We start from the raw sequence: 12,367 nt of genomic DNA, 5'->3' as shown, positions 1-12,367 counted from the left end.
ATGTGCCCACTTCAAGACACATCCCAGAGTATTTACCATAGAAGATTCTCTTCTCATTTTATCTAGCTGTTTCCCACTCCAATCTTGCCTTCCTTGATTTCCATCATTCAGTGATGTATGCAGATTACCTTAAAAACATGCGCACGCACAGAAAACTTTGGCCAGAAACCAAAGAATGATTTAAGCTCACAGAAGGGGTTTGTACTAGTCCAGTCGAACCCCTTGAACAGCTGACTTCCATGCCATGTGATAAACTGCTTTTAAAATCCCCTCAGTCTCAAAAAACAAGGCTACAACTTTCTTTGTGCTTGTTCCTAGTAGCTCCTACAGCTTACACACACACACACACACACACACACACTTGCCTCTTACTAACAAAGGCCACCTGCTATGGAGAAATATGCAGAAAGTTATATGAAGCACAAGCTAAGAAGCAGTGATAGCTTCTGAAGCAACCGCTCTTACCATAAATGATGCACAGAAACAAGGAGAACACACATGAGGCTTTTCAAAGGAGGTGTTTCCATGTTTTCAGTTTTGGAAGCACAAATAAAGCAAGCTATGGAGAAGAATTATTTGAGTGCAATGCACCTCTTCTCTATTTCCCTTGCCTGAACTCCTTGAAGTGTGGGCTTAAAAATCCACCCTTTCAAGGACAGAACCCGGTATTTTTTTGGAAATTAATATCTGCTCTGCATCACTGCATAAGGTGTGCATTACATACGTACTAAAAGCCAAACTTGTATAACATCATCGGTCTATGAAAGAACATCTTTCAGCCCAGGTCCTTTGAAGTTATGTAACATTTAATTAAATTGCACAATTCAAAAAGCTGGTCATATGGGACACACACATGGCATTACCTGCAAGAACTGTTGTGGGTGCTGGGTCAGCTGAGCCTGAGTTGGTTGCTGAACTGTAGCAAGCTGCTGCTGCTGTTGCTGGTGTTCCTGCTGGCTCTGCTGCTGCTGCGTTATTGATAATGTCTGTGGCTGCTGCTGTTGTGCAGCAAAAGTGGGGTAAGCAGTCACCACCTGTCCCATGAACATAGTACTCGGTACCATTACTGCTCCACAAGCCACAGGGGCAGTGACTAATTTTGTTACAAGTTGCTGACCCTGGGAAAATCTGTGAAAGGATAGAAATATTTGTTGCCTCTCTTGGGTATGCTAAAACAAACTACACACAAATTAGTTTGATCAGTGCTTGCTATGCTGTCAGTCTCATCCAAGGCATAATTGCAGCCCTGCTAGACTGGACCAAGGGCTCATCTTAAATTATCTGTCTGCAACAGTGTGCAACCCTTCAATACAAGTATTTCCAGGGTAATGAACAAAAGTAGGTGCCAGTCAAAGCTCCTTGGGGAAAGTATTCCAAAGGCAGGGCATTGCCACCAAAAAGGCCCTCTCCCCACTCGGGTGTGTAATTTCAGGAAATTCACAAGTGGGCCATGAAGGCGATAGCCCACCACCACTGGTTGGCACCCAGCAACTGGTAACCAGAGGCATATCATCTTCCTCTAAACCTGGGAGGTTCCATTTAGCTATCATGACTAACAGTTCTAGACGAAAAATCAAAAGATTCTCATTATGCTGGGCCTTCTTCCTCTTCTTTTCCCATTTTGTTACACCAAGTGCACTCTCCAGCTGAAATGAACTCATAATGAACCATCTTTTGCTATCTAAGTCTTCTTTAGGACAACAACTGATGCTAAAGACGAAAGACCTCCAAGCAAAGTTCCTCTAAAAGCTATCATCATATATACTAATAGTGAACTCAGTTATGATGGCTATGTAGCCAAAATGGAGCTTCTGAGAAACAAGAGGAATCTGCATGCTCAGGGTAACCCCAAGGTTTGTAGAAGTAGAACAAAACATTATGGTGGAAAAACCTATAGCAGTAAAAAAAAAACCAACAACAACACCCAAATTCAAGCAGCTCAAGAGGACCAAGCATGCTCAGTGGCCACAGAATGCTGACTGTCTGCTGGAGGAAAGTGGGATGGAATGCAGTATCCTGAAAAAAGGTAGGATACTTGCAATATTTTGTTGCAAGTTCCACTTGTCTCTCTTAACACTTACCTGATTTGTCTATCCTGGGAAAATGTGGTAATGGCAGCATTCTGGTTATTACTTTGTTGTAAAGTAGAAGGAATCTGGACCACATTTCCTGTAGCCGGCTGGGAAATTACCATAGTGTTATACAATGGGGCTGACAACGTGTTCTGAGAATGAGTAGCAAGAGTAGTCTGTTGACTGTGCCCACCGAGAATGCTTTGTTGACTATGCTGCAGAAAAAATATATCTTGTCAACAAGATTATTCAGCATGACTCCACAGATTTAAACCACTGCCTTCCCAAATTGTAAGAAACCACAGACTGCTAAGCATTCTGGATTAAATAAAAATGATTATTACAGAGGGAGCAATCCTATGTCCCTAGACAGCGTCTGGGGGACATAGGACTCTTCAGTTTCCTGGCTCAGAGCCAGGGAACCGTGCTCCTGGCCCCATCCACCTTGTAGTGGCATGGAGAGAACTGTGCTGACTACCTTTCCACACTTGCAAAATGGAGCATGGAGATGGGGAAAAGGAGGTGTTCCCAGGGGCAGGGAGGGGAGGAGACCAGGGCGGCGGCCATATGACAGATGCTATGGCCGTCCCAGCTTCCTTTCCACCCCCTCCACTAGATGGGTGAAATTGCCTGTCTACCTAAAATGCAGACTGCATTGGATATTCATCAGCCTCTGAGTTTGGAGGCTTACGAGTAGCCAGGGCAGATCCAAATAGGATTGTGCTCTTAATTACACTAATTGCGTAATATCAATTTTTTAGCTTTGCTATAATTATACACATGGCATTAGAGCTCCAGAAACTTGTGTTCTGTGATGGAATCACTAACCCTAAATGACCTCTGGCATGTGAATAGTAGGAACTAGAAAAAGGCATTAGGGGTCACCGTAAGGAATTCCTTTTGTGAAGGATGGTTGGGGTTTGTTCAAACAATGGGAAGAGAGAAAAGGAAATGACCTGTATTATGGAAGATTTATTTATATGTACATAATGTATTTTATTTATTTTATTTTCTATGCATGCATATTTCCTTTTTTTTACAAATCAGAAAAATGTTTTAAAATCCATTTATTTAAAGAACCTCAGTAATTTGATATTTCACAACAAATACTGCTTAACATGTTCTTTAATTCTCCTGCTTTTTAACATAGCAATTGCAGTGCATGGGATATTTTGAGATCATTCCATTTTTTCAAGAAGAAGAGCTGGCAAAATCATTTCTTCTTTTTAAAGGGATCTTAAATGTATTATATGAAGCAAGAAAGGCAACGCAGATCCACAATGTTCACATCGGGAAATGAGGCTTTTAAAAGTAGAGGCTTACAGTAGATAGACAAGGAGAACCTCAAGAGTATGTCCAAATTCTTCCAGTCCAGTTTCTGACAGGTTAAGAATGCAGACAGCCTACCCATCTGCCACCTACCCAGTCCATCTGATGGAGATAAACTCTGTCTTCCCTGTACCCCACCACTGACTGATCCTACTGAGTAAGGGAGCCATGTGGTAACCCCTATTTCATTGCCTTTGGGGTTTTCTGGAGTTCTTCAAGTATACAATACACTCTCTTAAACTGGCCTGTTCAGGCTACTAGTGCCAGTTACATAGTTTCCTTTGTTTTGGCCTAATTACTACATTTTCCCCCTGACTTTTGGAAGCTCACCTTGCCAAAGTATGGGACTCATTCACAACAGAACACACTTTATGCAAGAAACAGTTCAAATTAGAATTGTATTTAAAAGCTATTATTAATAAAATGGATTAATTCTTTCAGTTAAGCAATTAATGCTTCATTCATTGGTAGCTACCAATTTACTATTGGGTCAGGTTCAAGGTTTTGGTATTGACCTAAAAAAAGGTAAAGGTGTCCCCAACCAGTCGTGTCCGACTCTGGGGTGCGGTGCTCATCCCCGTTTCTAAGCTGAAGAGCCAGCGCTGTCCGAAGATGCTTCCATGGTCATGTGGCTGGCATGACTGAACACCAAGGTGCACGGAACGCTGTTACCTTTCCCTCCGAGGCGGTACCTATTTATCTACTTGCAATTTCTTGCTTTCGAACCTATAAACCCCTAAACCACTTGGGACCAGGATACCTGAGAGAATGCTTCCTCCCATATAGATTTACCCAACAACTGCAATCCTCATCAGAGGTCCTCTTGGTTGTGCCACACCCTGCAGATGTCCATCAATACCATCCCCACAGAAATTAAAAATGTGAGGGCTCTGTTGCCATTTAGGCACACACAGAAAACAGTTTTGATTTGCCCTTGCATTTATTGATTCATGACACCTGTCTTTTGATTTTTAAGTTATGGCTGCTGCTGTTATACATGACAGTCAGTATAGAAATATTTTAAAATAAAATAAACAAACACAATTTCTGAAAAATCAGAGCTATGTAGTCCTGAGGACAATATTTGTCACTGAAGCATCCTACATATTGTTTCTTGTCCTGCTCACTACAGGACAAGAAACAATATCCCCCCCAAAAGGAGTGGGCAGAAGTGAAGTCTTCCACCTACTGGTGCAACTTATTTTTCAATAGCTCAACAAAAATTAGAAAACCCACTAGATGGCATCATGTGCCAAAAACAAATTCCAGTAAATGATGCCTACCCCATCCATTAACTCCTGTACCGCAGTAATAGCAGCTACACCGTTACGAATTCAGTTTACCCTGAATGTGCCCTCTCCTTCTGATAATGGAAAGTTGCTCATTTTTCAGGTACCTATACTTTGGCTTCTCTAGCCTCCTGACTTGTATTTGCCCAATCACATCTTGCTTCTTTTGTACACCACAGATGGGCTACAACAGGCTTTGCACAACAGCCCTGCTTGCTACCCATTTAATTCTCCAAGAAACTTCTTAAAGTTGGATTTAGCAATATGAGTCATACTTTCCTGCACTCCAAGCCCTTCCCTGGTAGAAGTTAAGTACCTGGTAGAAGTTAAGTGCTTGAAGAATAAATAACATCTGCTAAAGGACAACCCTCTGGTGTCAACATGCAGACTCAATGGCTACATTTGAGAAACAACTGCATATGAGCACACAGCTGAATTCTATCTTGAAGATTTTCACCTGAGAGTGTTAGTTACCTGTGCTGTATTACTTTGTAGAGGCTGTTGCTGTATCATGTGCTGAGTACCAACATGCCCAGTGTTCATGCCACCTTGGATCTGATTAGCTTGAACGACTTGACCTTGCATGTTAATTGGTGTAATCTGTTGAATATTTGATGGGTTTCCAGAAGTCAGCTGCACAGAACCAAAGTTTAATCCAGGTGTTGATTGCTGCAAGAACATCTTTCAGAAGAAAACAGAACACATGTCAATGCTTAAAATACTACTGAGCATCCAGAACACACAAATCATTTTTTTTAAAGGTCATTGAATCTTTGGTGCTAGAAGTAAAAAGTAGATGCACAATTATTTTGTCTAATAATATAGCTTGTCAGGAACAGCTCTATTTAAGCCAATGGACATATGAGGCTTAAAGTGCACCCCTATAGACACTTACCTGGGAATAAGTCGCATTGAACTCAATGGGGCTTACTTCTGAATAGACACGTATAGGATTGCACTGTTAATCTGATAAAGGGAAAAAGTCCCAAATTCTATATATTCTAAATTGTGTACCTTAAAACTTATTTTGTTAATAGCAGAATTTCTAATGAGAGAGAGAGAGAGATTGGATTAAATGCTATCACATAAAAGGCATGTTTTTCTCCAGGAAATATTACAAATTGTGTCTAGAAAAAAACATGTATTCCGGCACAAAGAAATGTTCAGTCAGTACTTAATTTGCTGAAACCAAAGGTCATCCTGCTCTCTCTGGTCACATTCGGATGTCATGGTAAGGCAGAATTATTATTTTTTACAGTTTGTTCTTTGCTTATGACACTTGCTTATTAAGAGAGCAGCAAGTGAGAGTTCCTGGTTCAGGCATCATGCTAAAAAAAAACATGGATGGAAAGTGCCTGACTTATTTTGCCACTTCTGCTGGCAGGAAGAGCTAAGCAAGAGCAATTGAGCAGTATGCACCAGCATGCTTGCTTGGTCACAATATGCCAGAATTTTGAAAATTCTGGCTTACCATATGTCTGAATGTAGCTGCCCCCCACCCCCATACACATATACAGAGAAATTAAGTGTAGAAACACTAGCCATGTTAGTGTCTGCTCAACTTTAACCCACCTGGAGCCCTTGACCATGGACCATTTGGAGTTGTTCCTGAATCTTGCGCAGCTCTTCTTGTTGGCGATGAATGTTTGCTTCTATCATTCGCGTTCTTTGCTCCAATTGGTCCTTTAAGTGCTGCATAGCTCCAAGTTGAGCAGAAAACTGTAGCATAGGCTGCAAAGCAACATTTAAATAAAACACAAGAAATATCTGAATCAGTAACCAATATGCCGTAGGAAAAGTATTCCGCTACTACATAAACATCCTGCAATCAATCTTCTGCACACAGAAATAATTATATTTATATTAAAGCCATAAGTTGAGGCATCTGACAATAAGCCCTGGATATTGTCCATTTTAGAGAAACCTTAACAGGTATAACTAAGAGAAAACAGGACCTGCTGAACCAAGAGAAAAGAGGTCGGGTAATGGGAGCCATTAACAGAAGGGACTTTCTTTCTAGCTCCCAGTTGTACAAATCCAAGTGGCGTCCAAGAGAAGGGATAAAACTTTTTCAGCTGCACTGGCTGCCAGTCCATTTCCAGGCCTGATTCAAACTGCTGGTATTAACATGTAAAGCCCTTAACGGCTTGGGGCCAGGTTATCTGAAGGATCGCCTTCACCCATATGTGTCTACCCGGACCTCAAGATCATCGTCAGCGGCCCTTCTCCATGAGCCCCTGCCAAAGGAAGTGAGGCGGGTGCCTACTGGGAGGAGGGCTTTTTCTGCTGTGGCACTCCTGCTCTGGAATGAGCTCCCTAGTGAGGTTCGCCTGGCACCTACATTGTATTCCTTTCGGCGCCAGGTGAAGACCTTTTTATTTTCCCAGGCATTTTAGCATTTTAGCTTTCTAAACTTTTAGCTTTGCTGTTTTAAATCTGTATTTTAAACTCCTGCACTGCTGCTAGGTTTTATTGTGGTTGTATTGTTATATTGTGGTTTTAATGTTCTATATGTTTTAAATTGTTTTATTGTGTGCTGTTTGGTTTTAATTTTTGTGAACCTCCCAGAGAGCTTCAGCTATTGGGCGGTATAGAAATGAAATAAATAAATAAAATAAAATAAAATTCCAATGTAAATCTTGCTTAAGCAACCAAACCAATCAAATCTATAGTGAGAAATACATCCATCTGTTATTTATGAAACGTGGATCCAGCTAAGAGGATATCCTCATGGATTTTGCAGATGTTTACAGTACAGAAAACTATTACTGATTCACCACTAAGATGCCCCAAGGGTAATGGACTGAATCCTCAGTAATTAGCAATGCCCAGATGATGTTTTAAGTGTGATCTCACTGAGATTTTTTTAAATTTTTGCTCTTTGCACAATATGGGCTCTTAAATTGGGTCTTAGGGCACAATTCAATGGCAAAACTGAACAGCAGAAATACCATTTTGTCCCATTTGACTGATTTTACATTTTATTGGCTCACAAAATTTGTGTAGATGTCTACGCACACACACGAACTGCTGAATTAGGACAATTCAATGTCTCAGTTTAAACCAATGGGTCTTATTGAGCCATGTTCCAGATCCAGCCCCCAAAGCAACTCATGGGTCACTGGTGACTTACCAAACTTTAAGAAGGGTGTGCATAAAAAAACAGAAAATAGTTCCCAGAGTCACTTGTAAGGGGAAATAAGTACTAAGACACTATGTGTAATTTCATATAAATAGTATTGCCTTACTATTTCATGTACATTCTGGAAAAGCAAAGAACCGTTACCAACCTGCACTTGAGATTTTTCAGGAAACATTTATTCCTCCGGACAACTTTTTCCCCCAACCCCCAAATCAATGCCTTCACTTCATCCATGCAAATGTGTTCCATATCTGTGATACAATTAGTGCTAACTAATGCTAACTTTATTACAGAGCCTGATTGACCATGAGGGTCAGATTTTCTAGACCCCAGGCTAGTGTATGAACAATAGAGTAGCATCTGAAAATACAGAAACTGACCATTCCTGCTGTAAGCAATAAAATCAGAGTGTAAATGACAGATTACATCCAACTATCTGTACTCACAGACAATCATTTTTTTAAAGCTTCCATTCTAAGGACATGATTTTGTCCTTAATCCATAAGGACATGATTTTAATATTTAAAATATCAATTTTTATTATACTTTGTCTCAATAAAGTTTAATCTTGTCCAAATTCATAGCTTAAATTCTACATCTAATTATGTTTTTGGTTCCCAGTATCAAAATGTGATGTTTGCTTTAATATGCATTCAGATTTAACTGGTACCTGAGACATGCCTTGCTGAATCTGTAAAGTTGCAGGCTGGGTCATCATTGGTTGTGCTAATGGTTGTCCAATAGATTGGGAATTTAAAGACTAGGATTTAAAAATATACATCCATATTATAATTATCACACCAAACTTCTTTCATGGCCAATTATTTCTTTCTTTACAGAAAACTAATTTCCAAACTGTATTTCGAGGCAGTGAGGTTTCAGAAGCACACGCACAAATAAAATGTTCCTTTCTTTCTGTAACTCTGTAAGTAGAAATGAATCCTCCTGTCATGGGATGGTTAGAAGGAGTTCGGACCACTTTAAAGCATTTGGTGCTTTCAGTTTTCTCTTTGATTTACCCACATATACATACATATACATAAAAAGCCAAATGCAAGAGTTGTACATCCCAAGGACGTAGACAGAGAGCAGGAGTCCAAAGCAGAAGCCTTAGAGAGGTCTGTGCTCCAGTGTGCCCTCCTCTCTTGTTCTTGTGGGATAAACTAGCTTTTCATAGCATCTTCAAACCTACACACTCAACTAATGGTTACATTATATAGAAAAGACATAAAACTCAGCACTACATACAACGGATATGAATGCCACAAAACACATAACAATTAAACTAATACAACACCTTCACCATCACCAAATTAAAATTTATTTTAAATCTAATTTCCATTCAAATCTATGGCATTACGCTCAAAGATTTTTAAAAGGCAAGCAATATTGGGTGACATTAAGAAAATGACAGTAAAACTGTATATATAGAAGACATATTCAGGCAGGCAAATCTCCAAGCAGACAAATGAAAGTTTTGAAAAGGATCTCTCCAAACTGGGTGAATTAGGCAAACAGGCGGGGGGGGGGGGGGGGTGTTGCTTTCATTCTTTTAAACATGTGAAATCTAAAGTTCACATCCCGTAACATACGAAAAAGAGATATTGCTTTCCCAAGAATTACCTGATTACCAAGTGAAGCCCTCCTTTGTGCAGACTTTTCATGAGTGGATAAATTTTGCCTTGGAGGAGTGCTAGTATCCATTGTCATCTTTGTTGGTGTTGCTGAAATCACAGCCAATGTAAAATTGAAGAGGGAAATTTTTATTCATCCTCACTCTTGAGCATACACATATATACTTGGACAAATGATTAGTTCACTGCAGTGAAACTGTATATCTTTGCAAAACTGATACCATTGAGCTACTATGAATTATGTTTTGCTTTTATAGCCACATGGTTTACTAATTAAAATATCATTAACAGATCAGAGGGAGACATAATTTAAGTCAATCACTCACATGAAGGGTCTGAAACTGCAGTATGAGAAGATTTCCTTGAACTCCTGGAGGAGGCAGAAGGTGTGGGGCTGTCTTCAAATCTCTCCAATGCTTCTTTGAGGCTTACTGTGTTTATATGGTTGTCAGAACTAGAGTCCTGACTCTGAAACAATAAAAATGGTTTGGCTGGCTTATCACCAAAAAAACCCAAATTAGCAAAAACCAATTATGTTTTTACGAATATTCAAATATGGGGCTAAACAATGAAAGTAAATTTCTAGTGACACTCATATCCATACGATTCACCTTCTCTAACGTATTCCAGCCCCACTTACCATCTCACAGGGCCAGCACTTCCATGAGGCAGAGTGAATCCCTTGCCTCAGGCAGTGGATCTGGAAGGGTGGTGGATTGTGCACGCCCCTCCAATGCTGGGAAGATCACGAGCCCCACCATCACCGCCCTCTATGCCTCACTCTGAGGACCTCTAAGAGTGAGGATATATGGCTCCTGTGGCTCCTGAACCACTGGAGCATTCTAAGGCCTCCTGTGAGGCCTTGGCAAGGCACTTTGCAGATAAAATTGATCAGATTAGGTGTGTTACTCTGCACACTGTGGATACAGTTAGTGAGCAAGAGGCGGCCTGTGGCAAACCGGTTTTGTGGGATCGGTTCCAGCTTCTTCCTCCTGATGAAGTGGACAAGGTGCTTTCATCTGTAAGGCCGACCACCTGCTTACTTGATCCTTGCCCATCTTGGCTCATTATGGGCTGCAGAGAGAGACTGGGTGAGGGGATCAGGGCGGTGGTGAACGCCCCCCTTGAGGAGGGAGTGATGCCATCAGCCCTCAAGGAGGCAGTGATAAGACCGCTCTTAAAGAAGCCCTCCTTGAATCCCCAAGTTCTGAAGAACTTTTGCCCAGCCTCAAATCTGCCATTTTTGGGCAAGGTGATTGAGCGGGTGGTGGCGATGCAGCTGAAGGCACACTTGGAAGAAACTGATTATCTAGACCCATTTCAGTCGGGCTTCAGGCTTAGGCATGGGACAGAAACGGCCTTGGTCGCCTTGGTAGATGATATGAGGAGGGCTTTGGATAGGGGTGAATGCTCCTTCCTTGTTCTCCTCGACCTCTCAGCGGCTTTTGATACCGTTGACCATGGTATCCTCCTGGACCTCCTAGAGGGGTTGGGCATTGGAGACATCGTATTGCGGTGGTTCCGGTCTTTCCTATCTGGCGGGTACCAGAGGGTAGCACTGGGAGAGGAGGTTTCGGGCCCGTGGCCACTCACTTGTGGGGTGCCACAGGGTTCCATCCTCTCCCCGATGCTATTTAACATCTATGTGAAGCCGCTGGGGGCTATCATCAGGAGGTCTGGGGTGCAGCGTCATCAATATGCGGATGACACACAGCTCTACCTCTTGTTCAAATCTTCACCAAGGTTGGCCGTAGAATCCCTGTCCAAATGTCTGGAGACAGTGAGTGGCTGGATGGGGAGGAATAGGCTGAAGCTGAACCCTGACAAGACCGAGGTACTTTTGGTGGGAGACAAGAGGAGGCTGGGGGATGTTGACCTGGTGTTGAATGGGTTACGGCTACTCTTGAAAGACCAGGTCCGCAGCCTAGGGGTCATTTTGGACTCCCAGCTGTCCATGGAGGCTCAGGTGTCAGCTGTGAGCCGGACAGCGCTGTATCAACTCCATCTGATACGGTGGCTGCGCCCCTTCCTTCCCAACCATCTGCTCCCATCGGTAGTACATGCCCTGGTCTCCTCTCATTTAGACTACTGTAATGCGCTCTACGTAGGGTTACCCTTGAAGACAGTTCGGAAGCTGCAGCTGGTACAGAACGCAGCGGCTCGCCTGATTAAAGGCAGCCGCTGGTGAGATCACATCACTCCAGTGCTGAAGGAGTTGCACTGGCTACCAGCTGTTTTCCGGGCCAAATTCAAGGTGTTGGTTTTGACCTTTAAAACCCTATATGGTTCCAGCCCAGCCTATCTTAAGGAGCGCCTCCAGCAACACCAGACAGGCCGCTTAACAAGATCAGCCTCGGATGGCCTTCTCTCTATCCCATCAGCCAGGAAAAGCTAGACTGGTGGGGACGAGGGAGAGGGCCTTTTCTGTGGTGGCCCCCACTCTGTGGAACTCCCTCCCTAGGGAACTCCGCCATGCCCCCTCTTTAATGAGCTTCCGTCATGCATTAAAAACGTGGTTGTTCAGGCAGGCATTTGGGGTGGGTTAGGGTATTTTAGAAAATGTTTTTACTGTAGAATTTTATTGGTTTAAACTGTTTTATTGTATGCTGTACATCGCCCAGAGTGGCTGGGTGACCAGCCAGATGGGCGATTAATAAATTTAATAATAAATAAAATAAAATGAGGATAGGGTGGGTGGCAGCTCTGGAGAGACCCACTGGCCACTCTTCTGCTGTGGAAAATGCTGTAGCAGGAAAGCAGCCAGCACAGGTCTTTGGAGCTTTGCCACTTGTCCTATGTTTCACTCTGAAGACCCCTCAGAGTAAGGCAAAGGGCAGGCGGGTACTCCACAGAGCCATACTGGCCACTCTCTTGCTGCAGCAAATGCTGCAGCGGAAGAGA

General features: G+C 42.4%; 1 protein-coding gene across 12 annotated transcripts in view; it reads right to left on the bottom strand.

The window, feature by feature from the left end:
- The window catches only part of CLOCK (clock circadian regulator), a 76,729-nt gene that overhangs the window by 9,651 nt on the left and 54,711 nt on the right, over positions 1-12,367 (bottom strand). For 10 of the 12 annotated variants that reach the window (XM_084856731.1, XM_084856741.1, XM_084856733.1 and 7 more), the window contains 7 exons: positions 9,793-9,961; positions 9,456-9,556; positions 8,503-8,592; positions 6,263-6,421; positions 5,165-5,371; positions 2,082-2,287; positions 864-1,128 (listed from right to left, as the gene is read on the bottom strand). In XM_084856731.1, coding sequence (XP_084712857.1) covers positions 864-1,128; positions 2,082-2,287; positions 5,165-5,371; positions 6,263-6,421; positions 8,503-8,592; positions 9,456-9,556; positions 9,793-9,961 — 1,197 coding nt within the window. The remainder of the gene's footprint in view (positions 1-863; positions 1,129-2,081; positions 2,288-5,164; positions 5,372-6,262; positions 6,422-8,502; positions 8,593-9,455; positions 9,557-9,792; positions 9,962-12,367) is intronic. The other 2 variants (XM_084856742.1, XM_084856743.1) reach the window with 1 other exon arrangement.

This window comes from Heloderma suspectum, chromosome 5 (assembly GCF_057233095.1).
Source record: "Heloderma suspectum isolate Gila_16-S chromosome 5, 16-S_ref, whole genome shotgun sequence".
Lineage (NCBI taxonomy): Eukaryota > Metazoa > Chordata > Lepidosauria > Squamata > Helodermatidae > Heloderma > Heloderma suspectum.
Note: the sequence above shows the minus strand (reverse complement) of the source record. Positions and strands in the feature narration are given on the sequence as shown.